The sequence below is a fragment of the Epinephelus moara genome, chromosome 4, assembly GCF_006386435.1.
Source record: "Epinephelus moara isolate mb chromosome 4, YSFRI_EMoa_1.0, whole genome shotgun sequence".
In the NCBI taxonomy this organism is placed as follows: Eukaryota; Metazoa; Chordata; class Actinopteri; order Perciformes; family Serranidae; genus Epinephelus; species Epinephelus moara.
The window spans coordinates 16,201,770-16,222,550 of NC_065509.1; the positions used below are offsets into that span (position 1 = coordinate 16,201,770).

The following is a 20,781-nucleotide window of genomic DNA, read 5'->3' on the forward strand; positions in this document are numbered from 1 at the left end:
AGGATGCCATGTGTTACTGGTGACAGGGCTGGCCAGCCAATGATGGGCCGAGGAGTTTGCCTGGTCCTGTCTCTCATTACTACCCAGCCGTAATTAAACAGCCATAATGTTGCCATGTCTGAGAGCAAACAACAGGTGGATATTGTCAACTATTTCTCCTCAGTGCAACGCTTTTGTATGTTTTTTTAACAAACACACTCAGGGAGGAGGTTTAGTGCCGTGTTATTGGCTGTGCGTTTCGTGTTCCTGTTAATCATTTATATTTACAACTACAAGACGATAATTTCCAGGAGGAACAAGAGGCAAAGGTCTCATCTCGACATCAGTAAAGGAGAAGCTCCTCTGTGAATGTCGTCCGGTAAGTCTGACTGCTACATTTTACTTTAGATTTAGCTTTTTGAAGAGTTAGTGCAACACTTTTAGTAACCATATAGGATGATGAATGGTTTGTCAAATATACTGTATGTGTATTTAAAAGTGCTGATCATGAATAGATTGGAAACTCTGCTGCTTTCTGTAATCCGACACAGTAAAATATCTTGTACTGTAAAACTGAAGGGGACATTTATAGCCCATGCTTATCTTTTGATAGATACATTTTAAAATTGAACAATTCTCAGAAGCGTGGAGCCATCCATCCTCTGACGTTTCAGCATTAAAGCCAGTTTATTCTCATATTTATTATAAATTGGTTGTCACTCAGAACATCCAAACCTACCAAAAGAAACTGTGGAACTGGTGGCAAAATGATAAAAGAGATTAAGGGAGCCTTAATCATTCATACAAAGACTCATTTACACAAACTCTGGCTTCTCTCAATACCAAAAGGTGATAATTCCTTCATTAATTTAAGATTTACAAACTGAATCATCAATTTTAAATCCAGCCGAGAGGCATACTGTAAAATGTCCTACGTGTTGTTGGTCTGCCTGGTCTGTTTTACTCAAATGTTTTAAATATTCTACTGTACAAGTTCTTGCTTACATTGGAAAATAAGGTGTAAACTTATTTTCTAGTTTGATATCATTTCACCAGAGCAGGCAGTATATCCTCCAACGTCATCAAAATCAAAGAGGAAATCACACAGGGCAGAAAGCTGATGCTGCTCTACTTTCTCAGTAATGAAACTTTCAACATGTTTATGACACTCCCCTCAGTGATGTCACAGTGGGTGATGGAAACACCTGCCGTGATATTGCTAATTTGGGTGCGGCTGTGCGCAATATGCTGTTAAATTTCAACCCACAGAAATCAGGGCAAGAGCTGTTTTCTGCCCTTTTGAATGCACGTAGTTAGGTCATACATGTTAACTATGTTAAATGAGGAATAAAATGTTATCAGTGTCAATATCTTTCACCACAAGTTGTCTTGATAAGTGAGACAAATGGAATGAATGAATGAATGAAATGTCATAATTTTATTAAAAACATCTCAGTCATCTTTTTTTGTCTTATTGGTAGGACTGCGAGTTACAATTATTTGCATTATTGATTGTTGCATTTAGTCTATAAGAAGCAGATAATATTAAAAAATGCCTTCAAATTGTTTTGTCCAACCAGAAGTCAAAAAACAAAGCTTTAAGAAGTTGGAACCCGAGTTGAGCGAGACATGATGTCGGCATGTTGGTCAGCGGGCTGACCCACAACTTCAGGCCTATTTCAGTTAACAGATATCTGTAGATGTGCCTAGAATATGAAGGCAGTGGGACAAGATTTTGGTATTTCTGGTTTTTGTTTGTAGTCACAGAAGTCCAATCACAATTGAGTGCGCTTTGGTTACATGCAGGTAGACAATTTGTGAGGCAAGCAAAATAGGCGGAACACAAGGGCCGAAAAGTAATCTTAGAGTCCATCAGTTGTCTGCTGTGGCGACTATTTAGCTTTTTATCACCTGATTCATAAACAGAATCTGTTTGTAGAGATAAGCCGAAATGTTGGTTTTTAGTCTCACTTTAAACAAACACTAGCACATAGAAGATGAAGTCTTGGCCGTGAACATGGTAAATATTCTAGAGTGCTTCAGGGATGATGTTTTTCTGTAGGCTGACGCAGAAGTTACTATCGGCCTGGTTCAATCGTCAAAAAGCCTCTGGGATTTTTCCATTGGATTTTGGATTATTGCTGAAAATAAGATCTGTGACAAACAAATGTTGATGATACCTACATGTTTGTTCAGCAAGCTAATCTTCACTAATGAACTCCATTTTCCATGACTATTAAAGCCTAAACGCAATCGGCAGGAGTAAAATGTTAGGCTGTAAACAAATGACACTATGGTCACATGACTTAATTGCAACACATGATAACAAGACTGTAAAGCTGTGTTGGGTGCGGCTCGGCGTGACAATGTTCAGTAGTCTTATTTAGCCACTTGTTAGCAACCGCCTCTTTTAAGGCACATAGAAACTTCAACATTAATGAGTGGGGTTTTTACTGATGGATTTTTGTCTTTTAAGCTTGAATTAACCACAGATCTTATTTCAGGCATTTAACCAAAAACACAAAAAACGATTTACTTTGAGATTAGGGAACCATGAGTGGTAGAATTTTAACTCATATGTGGGTTTTACAGTAGGTCTCATTCCTGAGGCACTCGATTCCTGCTTAACATGATTTTAGCATGCAGATGTTAGGATTTAACTCAAAGCAACACTGTGCAACTTCACAGAAGTACTAGCATGGCAGTAGACTGATATTACTCTTATTATATTGTCATGGCTAGCAAAATAGTCGACAACTTATCTTCTGGTAATTGACTAGTTTTATCAGCTCTACTGATCAGATTGTTCCTTCTTTTCATTTGCAGACATGAGGGGGATCACAGGAAGTATGTTCCTGTTGTGCCTTATTAGCTTAACTAATGGTGAGTATTCAGTTACTTTTATGGTCATTTTGTAATTATGTCTTTACATTAACACTTAACATTCAGCTTACACTGTGTGTTTTCTACAGCAAATACCAGTCCTACAATCAACGGTTTGGTTCACCACGTGTGTGAAGACACCCCCATAGGTATATACAGTCTGTGTGTGTGAAACTGTTTTTGTTTCATTTTTGTGACTTTATATTCAAACAAATACTGCCCATGTTTATATATGTTCATCTGATGTTGTTGTCACAGGTGCCTATGCGTTTAGTATAAATGCAACAGATGCAGACAACGACCGGCTGACTTATGCACTCACTGAGCCCAATGCCGCATATTTCGCAGTAAACAGTGCCACTGGAGATGTGTCAGTCAAAAGGGAACTAGACAGAGAGGTATGGTGCCTTGGAAGTAGGGCCTTTAGTATTTAAAAGTTTCATCTTGATTCTGTATGTGTTTTTCCAATTTATCAATATGTTTTCAATTTTTTTTATTCTAGGCCTCTAATGTAATGCCGCTTGGAGTTACTGTCTCTGATGGTCTCAATAGTGTAAGTGGCATTTTATTTAGTGTTGAGTAATCCAAATGTATTAAAAAATGAAATAAAATAAAATAAAATAAAATAAAATAAAATAAAATAAAAAGAAATAAAATTAAAATGATTGGCCAATCTCATTCAGGGCGCCCTATTTAAACTGCTTTAGCCTGCCTACTGTTGCTGCTTCCTCTGCAAGCCTCTTTGCAGCCCGCTTCCACTCCAGCTCTTCCTTTCGTATGCTATATCTGACTTATCAATGTCATTTCTGACATTGACATTGTTGCTGGATCTGTTCTGTACACAGGGGGTCTTTGCTGCTTCCGTGTAGGCACATGGAAGGGCAGGGAGGTTTGCTCTCTGTGCCTTAGGCTTTCCTCGCATATGCATGGAGGGCAGAAACTCTAACAACAGAAAGCCAAGCAGTCACACCAAAACTAGGGCAGAGTTAGGATAATAGTAAAATAAAATTTAAAAAATATAAAGATGACATCACATAAAAACAGGTCTATAAAGATGGGTTTTAAAATAAGCCACTGATTCTGCGAGCCTTATCTCCTCTGGCAGATCGTTCCACAGTGGAGGAGCACTGATGGGAAAAGCATGATCACCTTTAGATGCTTAGTTGCTGGGCACCTCCAATAAACCAGCAGCAGATGATCACAGTGTTCTTGGAGGCAAATAGTTGATAAGGGTGTTAGCAATGTAGCTCAGTCCTAGCCCATGTAAGGCTTTGTTTACAAGGAGGAGGGCCTTAAAATCAATTCTAAATGTAACAGTAAGTCAGTGCAGAGCAGCCAAGACTAGCCTGATGTGCTCTCTCCTCTTGGTTCTGGTTAACAGTCGAGCTGCAGAGTTTTTTTGAATAAGCTGAAGTGTCTCAGTGGTGTTTTTTGGGAGGCCAGTAAAAAAAAGTGCATCACAGTAGTAATGCAATGGGAAGTTTGTTGCCTTATTCACTTGACTTTATTTTTTAAAAAGTTTAAAAACGTCTCACACATCTCTTGTGAGGTATCAGTAAAATAATGGGTGGAGGTACTGACCGAGTCTATTACCTAGAATAAAATTCTGGGGTTGCAGTGATTTGCTAAAATTAAATTATAAAACAAAGATGCTCTTGCTTTTCTGTGTGCCTTTTGATATTTTTTCATTATGTCTCTCCAGATGTCATAAAATACATGTAGACATTTTATTTCATTTTCACTCCATTCTCCTACATTCTCCAAATGTAATTCATTCAATATCAGTTTGTTAGTCATATTAAAAGAGTACACCATGCACTGTCTTTCAGATAAGCAGAAACTTAAATGTAATATTAAATGATACCAACGACAACAAACCCATTTTCCTGCAAGCGGCATATGATGCTTCGGTCCAAGAAGTAAGTCCAACATAAATATGTTAAGAATAATTTTAACCTATTTGTTTATCAACTTCTCTACTCCAGCATCTGCTGCCAATCCATCATGATGTCAAATTTTCTTACACTGTTATTAATGCTGAGAGACATTTGTGTGTGTTTTTTATTCTGTCTGTTTTTATCTCCATCCAATTCATCAGAATGCCCCAGTAGGTACAACTCTGTTTAGGGTGCAGGCAACAGATGCAGACACTTCAAGTGCTGGTGTTGTTAAATACAGCATTGATGAAGTAAGCTTCCTCTGTAAATCATGTAATTGATTAGTGTCATAATGTGATCTTCCTTTAACTTTACTGAAGCATAATTTACACTGTATTTTCTAGGTCACTCCAAATGATGGCTTCAGTCTTTTCAACATCTCAGCCACAACTGGGGAAGTCAGATTAAGTGGACGTCTGAATTATACTGCGCTGAGCACTTTCTATCGGCTGAAGATTAACGCAACTGTAAGTACTACGCAGTAACAAAGCAAGGAAATACACATCTTGTGTCTTGCAAATATGAGACTGGTGTCGATCTTCTTTAGCATGTTTCCCAAAATGTCAGAATAGTCTTTGATACGGGACGGTTCACTCAAAGTCCCCCTCCAGGCACGTTTCAAAGTATGTCAGAATACTCTGCTATGGTTAATAAACTCTGAAAAGGGGCTGGAGGCAGATCTACTCTTTCTCCCTCATTGAGAATGTCTGGATCCACGTCGCCCACCGCTGCTACTTGCAGTGGGTTTTGCTTTTTCTTTGTCCATTGCTGGCACAGCGCTAAAACAAAGTGTGGAGACAGGTCTGGCTATGTGAGACTAGCGATAGGAGAGATACATGTTTGAGCCTCAGTCAGACCTGGACTCAGCTGAGGAGTCTGTCGTGCTCCAAAGTTGGTGACTAGCATCATCTGCTATGATATTACAGTCATTACAGTTTAAATAAAAAATAAAAAAACACCATATTCGCTGTTAAAACTTTTACGATGCCAACGCAAAATCTGATTTGACAAGTCCGCAAGTTTGCCTGGTCTAAATTTGAATCTCAGATTTTAGGGGAGTACACGGACATCATCCATCATCCCATGTGAAAACACCTCTCCAGTGACAAATTTTGCACACATACAAATCAGTTTAGTAAAGGTACTTGAACAGGCCAAAAAAAACAACTTTGATGTCATTATTCATTCTGTCTTATACTCAGTGGTTATATTACTACGTGTCTTTTTTTATTTTGAAATTTCACTTTACTAGTCTATAATTATGTAAAAAAAATATTTCTAGTACAAGCAGAAAATCTCTATTACTTAGGCCTACTTACTATAACCTACTTCTACTTTTTTTTCCTAATTTCAACATCCCTGTGTGTCCCGTAACAGGATGGTGGAGGCCAGTGTTATTTTACTGACACCAAATTCCACTCAAGCACTGTTTTTTCCATCATTACGGTTGTGGATGTGCCAGACCTTGACCCACTGTTCATTGGTATTCCCTACATCGGGAGAGTTGAAGAGAATTCTCGACCGGTGAGTGCTGATTTATTTTATTCAGAGTGCTGCATTGGAAAAAACGTGCTTAACTGGACTGATTTTAATTTTTAAAGAGCAAATGAAGAGGAAATTAAGGTTTTACCATCTACTATATGTCATCCAGTGCATTCCAGCATTCAATTATGACACATTTTCACATTTCTTTGCTTGACGTCTGCTTTTAATTCTCATGTACATGTAGCTATGTGTCCCTGTGTGAGCCCAGGCTTAAATGAATAAGTTTGGTCATTTTGTTGGACAAAACTGCTGCAAATCATTGTGTGATACAAATCCACAGGCAGTACACCTGCTTTTAAGTTGTTTGTAAATGAAGAGACTTTTTTTCTTCGCCAGGGCCTGTCTGTGTTTACAGTGACTGCCATAGACCAGGACTTAGAAGTCAATGATGATATCATCTATACCATTGAAGGTGAGCTTCATCAACTCAGTGAAAACTATTTGTGTTTTGCACTGAATGAGTGAGACATGTTTTTGATTTTTCCACATTTGACAGATTCCACAGCAGAGGGCTTGTTTACAATCTCCCCAACTGATGGCATCATATCTGTGTTGTCAAACATTGACAGAGAAGCTATCGGTGACAGTGTTACCCTGACTGTAAAGGTACAGTTCATTTTTTAAGTAATACATCAGTTTTGGTCCTTAAATAATGTTTGTTCTGAAAGATTTTCATTCTTCAGTTAAAAAAAAAGTTATTACTCTGATTTAAAGGAATACTTTAGCGAGCAAGTGATTAGCTTGCCTTAGCATACTGGAAGCATGTGATAACAGCTGGCCTGGCTCTGTCCAAGGTTAAAAAAATTCCACCTACCACAAATTTCTGCTGGTTATCTAGAAATCTCACAGTGTCAAGATTCCTGTACCCAGTGAACCCGGCCAAGTCAGTGTTCCAGCATGTAACTCCCAGTGACAGGGCAGGGAGGTCCTAGAGCTGAGCCATACCACCAAATATTAAATTGCAAATGGAAATGAAGTTTTCTTTGACTAAAGTGGTCCTGACTGGACTTGAGCATAGCATTAGTTCAGGAAGGCAATGGTATCAAGCTCAGCTCACATCCCAGCTCCATCAGCTGATTGATAGAGGGGAGTCAGCTGATGGATCACATGATTGGCTAATCTCATTCAGGGTGCCCTATTTAAACTGCTTTAGCCTGCCTACAGTTGCTGCTTCCTCTGCAAGCCTCTTTGCAGCCCACTTCTACCCCAGCTCTTCCTTTTTCTATGCTGTACCTGACTTATCAATGTCATTTCTGACATTGACATTGTTGCTGGCTCTGTTTTGTACCCAGAGGGTCTTTGCTGCTGCTCTCTCCGCCTTAGGCTACCATGTAGGCGCATGGAAGGGCAGAGAGGTGTCCTCTCTCTGCCTTCGGCTTTCCACGTAGGCACATGGAAGGGCAGAGAGGTCCCAGAATAGAGCCATACTGCCAAATATCGAGTTACAAATGGAAATAAAGTTGTCTTTGACTAAAGTGGCTCTGGCTGAAATAGTCGTTTTGCATTTCTGTTTGTGCACAAATTACACAAACAAGATGTAACCTGTTAATAAGCTAGTTGGAGATGCTGGTAGGCTGATATTGTCATTCAACTCTCTTACATGTTAGAAATCAGTTTTGCCAATCCTCTAATTGGTCTTTGAGTCTATTCAGTTCTAAAGAGAGAGGGGGGTGAAAGGTGGACTATTGCACGCAATGGTTCTCTAAGTTATTAATAACTCAAACACCACTGGTGAGGCTGCATCACTAGATGCAAAGCAAGTGCTTTACTACATTCACCAGCTGTGGATAACCATCTGCAATACGTCTCACCTGTTCCTTTTCCTCATTGGACAGCCATCTTTGCTTGAAGTGGGGGTCAATGCCTGAGCTGAAGACACTTGTTTAATTCGTGTCAGACACTGGCTACCTCCTTTCAATGTCCTCCAAAAACAAATCAAAGCATTCGAATACTAATTTAGACGTCAATTTCCATGGTAACAATTGAAGCTGCAAAGCATTCAGATCAGCCCTAGTAGAAATGTTTCGTGAAATAAGAGTTTTGGAGAACACCTTTAGGAGACAGGAGGGACAGCCTTCTGCTGTGTGCTTCTCTTATTGAAAAGGAGTTGAGCACAAGGTCAAATGGAGGTTTCTTGGCAAAGAACCAAGGAAGTGAGACTTAGCGCAGGGGCAACGTCTTGATAAGACTTCATAGCTTCATCGTCCCTCCTCCGGTTCCTGTAATGAGAGGTGAGGGAGCAGTCAAGGGTTTTCTGAGGGAGGGTTGTGAAAACAAGGTCAGATACACCTGTAAAGGTACATAGGAACAGGAAATTAAACAGGCCTGACTTTTGTTCCTGAATATAACCTACAATAATGTAATTTATGTTTGAAACACCAAACCAAAGAAGGAGGCATGCTGCAGTTTGTGAAATATAATTAAGCATTAAGCCACAAGAAGCTGTGTTTTACATGCAAGGTAGCTAAAGTGGCACTGTTAACTTACCATAGATCATTGTGTAGTTTGTCTGCTTTGGGTGGAGATAAAAGGCTGGTGGATTTGCCGGCAACGACAGTAATTTCTCCATCAAAATGACATGACAGTGGTTTCCCTGGCTGCTCGAGCATAAATCCCTGTAGGTTCTGTTTGTTTCTTTTTGGCATCTTCGTGTTTTTTGTGCATTCATTGTACTTCTGACTCATACTTCTCTCGTCCTGGGGGATGATAAATGGTACAGCAGTTAATTGGTGGTTGCCCTCTTTAGCTTTGTGTCCCATAAGACAACAGGTGACTAATTGGCACAGTAATACTAAAATTGTAATGTGGTCACATTTGTGTGTTTATAGTGTTTTATAAATGCTTCAAACGTGGCTCAGTCAATCATAATAAAATCTGGAATGCTCTATATTATAATGAAAAATAAATGTTTTGAGTCGTGAGATCTTATTTGATTAAGAACTTTTATTTTGGTAATGCTGAAACTGTGGAATTGTGATATTTTGTTCTATTTCAGGCTACTGAGGTTAATAAAAACATCCACGGGATCCATGCCAGCACCACAGCAGATGTACAGATCAGCATCATCGACGTCAATGACAACCCCCCGGAGTTTTACATGTGTGGACACTCCTGTGTAAATGAGAGTCACTTCACAGGAGAGGTCATTGAGCACTTGAGCTCTGTTTCCTTCAACATGACTGTCAAAGATCTGGATAAGGTGAGAAAAAGAATCACAAAAAAAAGACGACATCCTTCGACAAAAAGATGCAGGTTTCCTGGATAAGGAGTGAATCAATTATCAAGTATGAATCTTCTTTTTTGGCTTTTCACAGATTTCCAAAACTAAACTAACCCTGGAGGGGGAAGACAAGGACGTGTTTTCCGTAGAACCCTCAACCACCATGTCAACCAGCATCGTTCAGCTTCTGGTCAAGCAGCCCCAAAAACTGGATTATGAAGTGACACAGCAAATGGTTCTACAAGTAAGAAAAATCAGAAACTGCTTAGGAGTCTGTGAATATGATTAGTAACATCTTTCATCTTTTGGTCATCAATGTGATTCTCTTCTTAACCAGTCTGAGGTGTTCCTTATGCTCGTGTTTTGCTGCAGATCATTGCCATAGATGAAGATGAACCCACCCTCCGCTCCACTGCTACAGTTACTATTAACATCAAGGACGCTAATGACAACAGCCCCAAGTTCCCACAGGACACATATAAGTTGACAGTGCCTGAGCACTCTCCTGTTGGGACAATATTGGCCAACATTACTGTAAGTCCTTTACTATCTCGATTCTTACTCAGTTTGAGTATACATGTAATACACATCTGAATAGCACTCATAGGGGCACACATTGTTTTTTTGTCTCCCAGGCAGAGGATCCTGACACAATGGATCAAGGCAACATCACCTACAGACTTCTTCCAGACAGCATGTATGCCAAACCACTTAATCTGCTTATTTGAATGTCCCCACTGTCACTGTGCACCTTGTGCTGTCATGCTAACGAGACAACACCATTGAACTGCCTGTATCTGTGTTTCAGCCTACTGTATTTTGACGTGGAAGAACATACAGGCACGGTTTACGTGAAGAATGCTAGTCTGGTGGATCGTGAGGTCAGATCTCTGTATTCGGCCACTCTGCAGGCCAGAGACACAGAGGGCAAGCCAGGGTCAACAGTGCTGGAGATCACTTTGACTGACATCAACGACCAACCCCCAGTCATCAACAGAGAGTATTACAGGGAGTTTGTTAAAGAGGGTGAAGACCTTAAAGTTGCAATTGAGGTAATTGTGGGTTTGAAAAATAAGAGAACAGTAAATATTTCCATCTCATAGGTGTTGATGCTATTTACAACAGGAATTTCTGATTCATTTAAAGGTACTGTATGCGACATTCAGAGCATTATTATAGCAGCAAACCAAGATGTGCTATGTAAAGACAAAGTGCAGTAATGGCGTCCTGAGCAGAGAAGGAAGTCACAATACTTTGGTGTGTGTTGTAATCCAAGCTTCTCTGTTTTTTGTTGTGGTAGACGGTCAGCATGTGAGTTCCTGTGTGTGTATCCCGCTAGCTAGCTAATCGCGGCTGCTTTGTACTGTACTCATATGACGGTTACAGCTAATAACGCATCCATGGTGATGGAACAGCGTTGTTGCATAAGTGTAAAGCTCAGCTTTCGGTTCTCCACCACGTTAACACCATTAGCACTGTTGCCGTTGTTAGCATTGTTTGCACTGGTAGCACTATCAGCCGCTAGCACCGTTAGCTGCTAGTCAGCGGCTCAGCCATCTTCATGTCGAGAGCTGTGTTTAGACAATCCCGGCTCAGAATCTGACTTGTATACACTGCATGTCACTTATAGCTCCATTAAAGCGTTGTATCAATGAAGAGATAAACCTAAATCCCATAGATTTTGTGTTAATGGAAAATGAAAACTAAGATGTTAAACGCTATTTAAAAAGGCAAAACTGTGGATTAATTTTCATAATTTTAGGAATGGAAGATGTGGAGTTCTTTTTTTTTCTTTAGTCTGAGGCTGTTAATCATATTTAGGCTATAGCCCCAAATTTATAATTAAGAGATGTCTTTAAAAAACATTTAACCACTGTAGCACTTTACACTATAAAATTTTCAATCTCATGATGGAAGGTTTAAAAAAAAAAATCAAAGATCTAAACTGACACAGAAGAACCAAAGACAGGCAAACTTCACCGCCAACAGTTTGGTTGAAGATTTGGTTGTGCTATGTTCTCAGCAGCTAGTGTAGCCTCCAGCCTCCAGCCTGCAGCAGAGATCAGGAGCAGGCTACAGAAGTCTGGTAACTTCACTTCATTCTAACTCCACATCCTATATTTTTTTCATTTTCAAAATGTAGTCACCAGCCCCAGCCAACGCTGGCTCAGGTTCCATCACTAGAGTCAATTTACTAGATTTTGTGCAGCTCTTTTTGGAGCCAGAGGGTTCCAGAAGAGCCTGTATACAACTTTTTTTTTTTTTTTTTTTTAAATGCAGTGGTACACCCCAGAACCTGGGAACAGACTTACTGTATGTGTGTAAAATTAAAGCTACAGCACAAAACAATATTTTAGACAACAGCATTCTTCCAATGTAGTGAATACAGTGGAGAGGGTCCTCTCCTGCTTCAACATGACATCGCACGTATTGGCAATGTACTGTAGTGTACTTGCAATATTAATGATCATTTGTATTTTAACTACTAACACTGTGTTACCTTGAATTCATGAAGAAAACGTTTCACATGCCACACATGTGAATGAAGAATCCAAATACAGAGAAAATTCTTGATGAATTCAAGTAAAAAGGGTGCCCATTTAACAACAGTAAAACTATATCAAAATTTCCTTCACAAACACAACTCGAGCAGTACAAACCAAGTCTCATTTATCTTGCCGTATGCTCAGTACTTCCCAAAAACCTCCATTTTGGCTAAAACCTTGTGATTTAAAACTCTTCTGCATAAATAGTCTCAAGCATGGGTTAGTATTGCACCTGGGGAAGCACATGCGTTTGATTTCCACTCATGTATTCCACTAAAATCCCGCCTCCCAGATTGAGAAGCAACAGGAGTGGGTAAGTCTCAGCAGAACTCCTCCTAGTTTTGCTGTTGTTAAACGTGGCCCCAATTACTTCAATTCATAAAGAATTTTCTTGTTCTCTTGGTTTATTTTTCTTCATGAATTCAAGGTAACATGGTGTGAGTTGTTTATATATAACTGATCATTTAGTAAGAAGTGTAGTTTCTTAATCATTTCTCTGATGTTTCTCATTTGAACAGGCTACTGATGCAGATGATGCTGATTCAGTAAACAGCCAAATCGTGTATGCAATCGAACCAAGCAGGTTCAGTGATAACTTCACCATCGACCCTAACACCAATGTGTTAAGAAACGTAGGTGTGCTTGATCGTGAGGCCCTGGACCCAGAGCTGGACGGTATAATCGAGGTCAATGTGACAGCTACTGACAAGGGTACTCCCCCATTGAGCGACGTGGTCACAGTTATCATCAATATAGAGGTATGTCTTCAGCAGTTTGTACCAAAGTATTGGTGCTGTGTTGCTTCTGAAGCTGTCACTCCTGGTGAGGATGACAACTGTTAATGTTTTCTTTTGATGCATTCCAGGATATCAATGACAACACACCACAGTTCAAAGCCTCCTCTTACAATTTTTCCGTCAAAGAAGGAGATAAAGGTCGGTATATGACTTTGCAAAGTGCCTTCAAGTGTTCATAAGTGTGAGGCTGGATTTTAACCATATTTTTCCATCCAATCAGGTGCCTTTGTGGGTTGTGTTCATGCTGAGGATTTGGACCAAACGAAGGAATTTAACCGCATTTCTTTCAGTATCATTGAAGGAAGCTTTGGTAGCTTCATCATTCGCACCTTTGCAGATGAGCGGGGTTACAGTGGAAACATCACCGTGGACCCTGACATTGAGCTGGACTACGAGAGTGCCCACAAGCATTACAAACTGCGGGTAGAGGCAGCAGATATGGATCAGAATAAAGCTGTGGTGACAGCGGATGTCCACATCATTGACGTGAATGATGAGAGGCCAGAGTTCTTGCCAGTAGACCGTGTGGAAGTGGATGAGAACACCACCATCAGCGGGGCTGTTGGCAACTTCACAGCAGTGGACAAAGATGGAAACCACTCACTGGTCTATGAGCTGGTATCCATGAAATGCAGATGTGAAGGCTCTTGGACACCTTGCAGCTGGTTTATCCTGGATCCAACGGGGGATGTCAGAGTCAACCCTGAGCACACAGTGGATTATGAACAATGTGACAAGGCGGAGATAGAAGCTCAGGTGGTCGACGAGTACACAGAGAAAGGAGAAAACAACAGTGTCAAAATAGGTCAGCACTGTGAAGTTATTCAGATAACAAAAGCGTAACATCTTCAAGTAAAAGCATGGAATCATAGGTCAGGCACAGACCTACAAACACACTTTTCACATCACTTAATTTATTTTTTTTCCTTTTCTGAATATTTTCAGCAAAAATGGAGATTGACATTAAAGACATCAACGACAACGCCCCTGAATTCATTTTGTCAGATCTGGTATTCGGTGAGTGAATCAATTTTATCTAAAGAAGAATTTTTTGGCTAGTGACCCCTTAAACTAAGATCAATGCTGTCATACTTAGCAAGAAATATTCAGCGAAAGTCATATAAATCAATAAAGTTACTCTTTTTCTTTACAACAAATGTGAAATATGCAACATATGGTTTACTGATAGTTTACTCCTGTTTTTTTCTGTTTGCATTGTAGTTGTGGTGTCAGAAAAAACAAGTAAGGGGACAACAGTTGCAAGAGTCACTGTGAGTATGAATGAAAAACCAATAACTTACCAGGATTCCAGCTTGTTAATGAGACATGGGACATGAAGTCCAGACATTCATGCTTGTGTCTCTTGCTGCTTTCAGGCTACAGACCGTGACTCTGGACTAAATAGGCAGATTAAGTTCCAAGTGACAGCAGTCCAATTTCAAGAAACCAACAAAGACCCAGCCAACAAGAAGTTTCTGTTCAACGCTGAAACCACAAATGACGGTGACGTTTATCAAGGAATTATTCAGTAAGTACAAAGTCATTCATCAGCATTATACTGCTATATCTCATTCTACTCTGAATATGTGCTTTGGTGTTTACTGCTGCACTCATTTTCGCTTTCTGACCTGGACCGGAGCCTCTCTTCAAAGTGACTGTTAGTATTTCTTAATGGAGAGTCAGTCAAAGACTACAAAGAGATACAAAACCACGACAAAAAACCGAATCATAACGACTACAAAAAGGAGCAAAATAACCACATAAAGATGTAGAAACACTTTAAAGATTCACAAAATGACCTAAAAAAGAGACACAACTACAAATAGAGACATGGTGATAACAGAGAGACACAAAAGGACTACAAATGACTACAAAGAGACATAAAAACTACAAAGAAAATCAAACAATTACAAATAGACTCAAAACTACTAAAAAGACACATAACAACTACTAAGAGAATCAAAGACTACAAAGAAGTGCAAAACTACAACAAAGAGATGCAGAACAACTACAAAGATACATAAAATGACCTCAAAGAGACACAAAACAACTAAAAAGAGATGCAAAGTTTACAAAAAGAGACACAAAACATCAATAGAGAAACAAATCAACTAAAAAAATAAACAATGTTAACAGAGGGACACAAAATGGCTACAAAAGGATTACTCCAAAGAGACACATTACAGCTACAAAGAGACTCAAAAGGGCTATAAAGAGGCTCAAAACAACCACAGAGAGACACAAAATGACCACAAGAGACACAAAACAACTACAAAGAATCAAAAAATGACCCCAAAAAGACACAAAAGTTTCTACCAAAAGACATGTAACAACTATTAAAGACTCAAAACAACTACCAAGACTTGCAAAACAACTTAAGAGATGTAAAATGACCACAGAGGAATGCAGTGACTACAAAGATGCACAAAACAACTACAAAGAGTTGCAAAGTTGAAAGAAAGAGACATAAAACCTCAACAGAGAAACAAAACAACTAAAAAGAGATAAAAAGATTACTACAGAGAGACTCAAAATGACTAAAAAAGAGGCTCAAAACCACCACAAAGAGACACAAAAGATTACTACAGAGACACACACAACAACTATAAAGAGACTCAAAATAACTTGAAGCGGCTTAAAACAACCACAAAGTGATGCAGAATGACTACAAAGATGCACAAAATGACCTCAAAGAGACACAAAATACCTGATAGGAGATGCAAAGTTCAAAAAAAGAGACACAAAATGACTACAAAGAAAAAAAAACAATTGTAGTAAGAAACATTAATAGTGGAAAACAAAATAAAAATAACTACAAAGTGTTGCAAAACTGCAATAAAGACGCACAAAAAGACCACAATGGCAAAGAGACACAAAATAACTAGAAAGACAACTTCGAAGCCATCTACAATGAGATGGAAATTGACAAAAAAGAAGTAAAAATGACCACTCATGATTTCCCCCACTTTCCACAGAACTACCGAGGGGCTTGATAGGTCCCTGAAAGGGAAGTATTTAGTAACAGTGAATGCAACTGACACCGGTAACCTCTCAAACAGCACCGTACTGGAGGTGAGTGACTGCAATCATGCGGCTAGGTTTCTGTTTATGAGCATTATCCTGTCTTTGTTGTTAACACAGGACGCACAGTAAGACCTCAGCCTGTGTTAATACTTGTGTTGTTTTTATTGTTGCAGATTATCACAGTTGATGAATCATTTAAAGTGGAACTTGAATTCAGATCTTCCAAAGCCGAAGTCGAAGGAAACGAAATTAAAATCACAAAGTACGGTTCTGCTGTGTTTTAGTAAAATTTAAATTGGATGACAGTGAAGTGAAGAATGTTTCTATTTTTTAAGTTAACACATATCTATGTTTCTCATTGGGGACCTGGTGTTTTCTCTGATATCTACATTTCCAGTGCGCTTCAATTTGCCACCAAGGCCAAGGTTGAAATTACTGCAATCAGGGTGAACAGTGCTGAAACCGTAAGGCAAGTTACCTCATTACCTCTAAATCTAAATCACTGTATGTCAAAATAAATGCTACAGTCTGCGAGTAAAGATAAACTATTGGCTGGTGTGGACAGGCTCTCCAAAAAATTCTCAGCTTTTCATTTCCATGCACTGTTGTCCACTAGGTGGTGTCAGTGTCCCCGTAAACAATCACATTGCTGAGGATAAATTATTTACTGATGATTGTGAATGATAATTGCAGCTGCACCGGGGGATTTTAGATTAAGAACAGCTGAAATAGTTAATTTAGGTTCTTTATTTTAGGTGTGTAGTTGTAATTGTTGTATTCTTCTCTCAGGGCTGCAGGTCAGACTATCGTAGAGGCATATTTTGTCTACTTGAACGGGACTGCTCTCAGCTCGACTGAAGTGGAAAAGATCATCTCTGATCCTGAACACTCTTCTGTGCTCATAGGGCTCGGCCTCTCGGACATTGTGAGTATGAGCAGTTTCAGAGTTTTATTTTCTGAAAGGGTCTCTTTTCTGTGATGTTATACTTTTTCAACTGAGTTAAAGCAGCATCACAAGTTGTGAATTTTTTGAGCAGGTGTCCATAAATCTCCCGTTGCTGATGCTGCACAACGTTCCACTGTATTCAGTCCTTGAAAAGGAAATCATAGCAAACAGCACAAAATTACTGTTAACTGCAGCAGTTTTTGTTTTCAAATTGTTGTATCAAAGTTCCACATGTAGACATCACTGATCTCAATGAGGAAATCCGTTTCTTCGACAGATTGTTGCAAATGATTACAAATAAAACTACAACAGATTAAGCCTAATTGGAAGCTAAAATTTATGATAATTTCTTCAAATTTTGCCTCATAGTCATACATTCATTATTTCTGAGAGAAAACTAAGATGAAGATTAGTGTCATCGTCACAGAACAACGTCATCATTGTACTTTATGTGCTTCTGTGATTTGTTTAGCTGCACAAATAATCAGCAAGAACATCAAGAAGTGACGTCATAACTGAGATATAATCAAAGTGCTCATACACTAATTAAGATAAAACTACTGCTACTAACTACTACTTTTATTTTACTAACATTTTAGACAGGGAAAATGTATCTATATAGCACATTTCATACCCAAAGACAACCTAAAGTGCAAGTAAAAGCACAAGAAACAAATGCTAAAAGCAAACTAACACATTTGATTAAAAAGAAAATTAATAAAAAGGTACAAAGGTAGGTCTTAAGTTTAGATTTTAAAGAAGTCAAATGTTCCACATTAGAGCAGCACAGAAGCTAAAAGCAGCTTCACCATGTCTAGTTTCGACTTCAGAAACAGCCAATAATCCAGAGCCACCCGACCTGACAGGTCTGCGAGGTTTGTATGAGGTCTGGAGATCTAAAAGTATCTTGGACCAAACTCTTCGATGATTAATGGACAAGCAACAGAATTTCAAAGTTGACTCTGTGACAAACTGTTAGCCGCTGTAGCCATTGATTTTAATTTATAAATGAATGTGTCAGAACTATATTGTTGGATCTTACGACAAAGTGTAAATGAAGCCCTAATAGGTGCACAGATACAACAATATTCTGATGATAGATTTCTTACCTTGTGTTTCAGGGGAAGACATCGGAGGTAGTAGAAGAAACAAACCCTGTGCAGTACGTCCTGCTGGGGATAGTGGCGGGCCTCGTCATCGTGCTGGCTGTTCTCACCACTTCACTGATGTGCACTCGCAGAAAGTAAGAAAAAGGAATATTCTATATTCAAAGTGACAATTAGAGAGAACAATTTTTTAAAGATATTTTTCAAGGGATTTTTTGCCTTTAATCTATAGGACAGTTATTTAACCTGAAAGGGGAAGAGGGAGAGGGGATGACATGCAGCAAAGGGCCATGGGTTGGAGCTGAACCCGTGGCCACTGCGGCAAGGACAGAGCCGTTGTGCATGGGGTGCCTGTTTTACCAGATGTGCTATTGGGCACCCCGAGAGAATTTTTTTAAAAATTGGTCCAGTATGCGAATTTGCAAATCCTAGCATGGTGAAAGAATGGCTCGCCTTGTTCTGTCCCTGACAGGCTTACGCTGATATTCTTACCCTAACCTTAACCAATCCCACTCCTCTTGCCTAAACCTGACCAATCCAACCAACAAAGGCAATGACTACCACCCACTCATAGGGAGAGTAGGGCGGGTCATTCCTTTACCATCCTAGGATTCGCAAATTTTGCATCCAGTATAGAACGAATCACAGTCTTATGCTATACTAAGAATATATACACTGCTTTACCCTGCCCTCAGACAGCCTTTTCTGACCGTGACTTGAAGCTGTTACATCAAAGCCAACAGACTCCACTGACAACAACAGTAATTTTACTTTGTAGAACACAGGAGTTGCTGGTCTGCCAAGAGCTTGATCAGTTAGTGTGTAGGGTAAAGGGTAAAGGGCAAATATTCAAATATAGCATATATTTAAACCAATGTTGATTTTTCTAGGTGGCTAAATTCCTCTCTGCTCTGGCCCCGTCCACAGCAAGTCGGATCACTGTGTTTAACTGGATACTTTTAAACATTTAGTCAAGGCTAAAAATGACAATAAAAATCAACAAGTTTGCAAATTTTACATATCTCTACCTGGAAGTGATTGTTGTGGTTAGCGTGACATCACATTGATTCAGTCTACTGCTCCAGCTGCAGCAGCGAAACAGGCTGCAATGTGATCCCTACGGCCAACTGCGCACCTGTCAGTAGCAAGAAGTGCTTGTTTTTGCCACTGACAGGCTCCGATTATTATTATATGTGTCTGACAACATTAGGGACAGATCCTACAGAGAAAATAAATGTTTTTTTCTGTAGCTTTGACTGATCCGGTCTATTTGTTATTGAGTGTAACCAAGTCAAAGAGAAGCTTGTTCTGAAATCTCGCTGACTTTTCCAAATTGTCAAAATCAGCTAAATGTTCAGCTATTGCATTAAAAAAATCTTTTAGATAATACCAAGCTATACTTTCTGTACTTCAACACAAACAACTCCCGCCAGCACTCCTCTGTCCAACTCTCAGTTTCCATCGTTGTTTCTCATTCAACAAGTCACCTCTGGTGAGATTTCAGAATGACTTCTCCTTGAGCAGGACTTGCTCACAATAACAAACAGACCAGCGAAAGCTGATTTCTCATTAGGGTCCTTTCTGTAATGTTCTACATTTATAATGAAATTTTAGCCTGTCAGTAGCAAAAACAAGTACTTTTAATTGACATAAATTGCACATTTTGGGATTACACTGCAGCTTGTTGTGTCAGCGATCTCGCCATATACTGGACCAATTTAAAAAAATGTTGTCTCCTTTACTCTCCTAGACGCAAAAACATTCCCTTTAAATAATAACCACAGTTAATCCCAGTAAAGCCAAGCACTGATCTAACAACATCCATGAGAGGTACTGTGCCTGTTTACTAATCGACTCACTTCACACCACAGCTACAGGAGGAAGCTGAAGGCAGCTAAAGCCATGAACTCTGCATCCATGGTGACTTCTGACAACCAGAAAAGTGGTCCTGTGGTGCCTGGGACCAACAAGTACACCATGGAGGGGTGAGGAGACAGCAGCATTAACAAGATAAATGAGTGAATAAGTGGCATGAAATATAACACGTGTTTGTGTTCCTGTGTATTTCATTACCCGCTAACAGGGCTAATCCTGTCCTCAACCTCAACATCGACACGGCCATGGTCCTGGACATGGACGAGGAGAGCTCAGATGTGGACAAAGTCAGGTAAAGAAAACCTCTCCGTGACTACAGTCTCCACCATCTGTTGATAGCAGTGATTTGCTCGGTCACAAGGTGGTGGCTCACAGTGACACACGACCTCACTCTCCACTCTGCAGCCGTGCTGGTTAATAAACTGGGAATGTTTCCATGTGAACATTTTGTCACAGTGTGCTCACGATAGCATGTTGTGATTGGGAGCTGGCTTTCTGCTCCTGACGTTTATTTATGACCTTTATTTAAATCAAACACACACGCTTTATAAAATGATGAACTGTGCATATGGAGATAACTTTGGTGACTTTTTACACCACAGCCTCAACTCCCTGGACTACAGCAGTGATGTGACCTTTTCTGAAAAGGATAGGCCCATGGTGAGTTTACATTTTAAACTCCATGTTCAGTTGTACTTATTACAATACGATCTAGTTTCAAAACTCCTCTGCTCCTCATTAGCAGATGATCCAGGAGGAGGAGGAGGAGGAGGAGGAGAAAGACAGTGGGCCACCCGAGTACATCGAGGCTCTGGGTGCAGCACTTGCCCAGCAGGGCAAGAAGAAAGGCTCCGACAATCCTCGCGTGGGTTACGATAACCCCGCATTCAGCACTACAGACCTGTGATGGGAACAGTGACGCT

General features: G+C 39.7%; 1 protein-coding gene across 2 annotated transcripts; it reads left to right on the plus strand.

Moving 5' to 3' along the window:
• Window positions 1–240: 240 nt before the first annotated feature.
• cdhr2 (cadherin related family member 2) lies at window positions 241–20,781 on the plus strand. 2 transcript variants are annotated; one of them, XM_050043218.1, is made up of 31 exons: window positions 241–358; window positions 2,806–2,862; window positions 2,952–3,011; window positions 3,121–3,260; window positions 3,365–3,415; window positions 4,692–4,781; window positions 4,961–5,050; window positions 5,144–5,266; window positions 6,177–6,323; window positions 6,681–6,756; window positions 6,841–6,950; window positions 9,340–9,543; window positions 9,659–9,808; window positions 9,937–10,098; window positions 10,200–10,261; window positions 10,373–10,616; window positions 12,629–12,868; window positions 12,976–13,045; window positions 13,128–13,712; window positions 13,853–13,924; window positions 14,129–14,178; window positions 14,284–14,435; window positions 15,883–15,979; window positions 16,105–16,193; window positions 16,329–16,400; window positions 16,721–16,856; window positions 17,999–18,120; window positions 19,855–19,968; window positions 20,067–20,150; window positions 20,461–20,518; window positions 20,601–20,781. In XM_050043218.1, exons 1-31 carry the CDS (start codon window positions 349–351, stop codon window positions 20,763–20,765), a joined length of 3,882 nt encoding a protein of 1,293 aa, XP_049899175.1. In that variant the 5' UTR covers window positions 241–348; the 3' UTR covers window positions 20,766–20,781. The 2 variants fall into 2 exon arrangements, with proteins under 2 accessions (XP_049899175.1, XP_049899176.1); XM_050043219.1 differs by having other exon boundaries at window positions 20,604–20,781.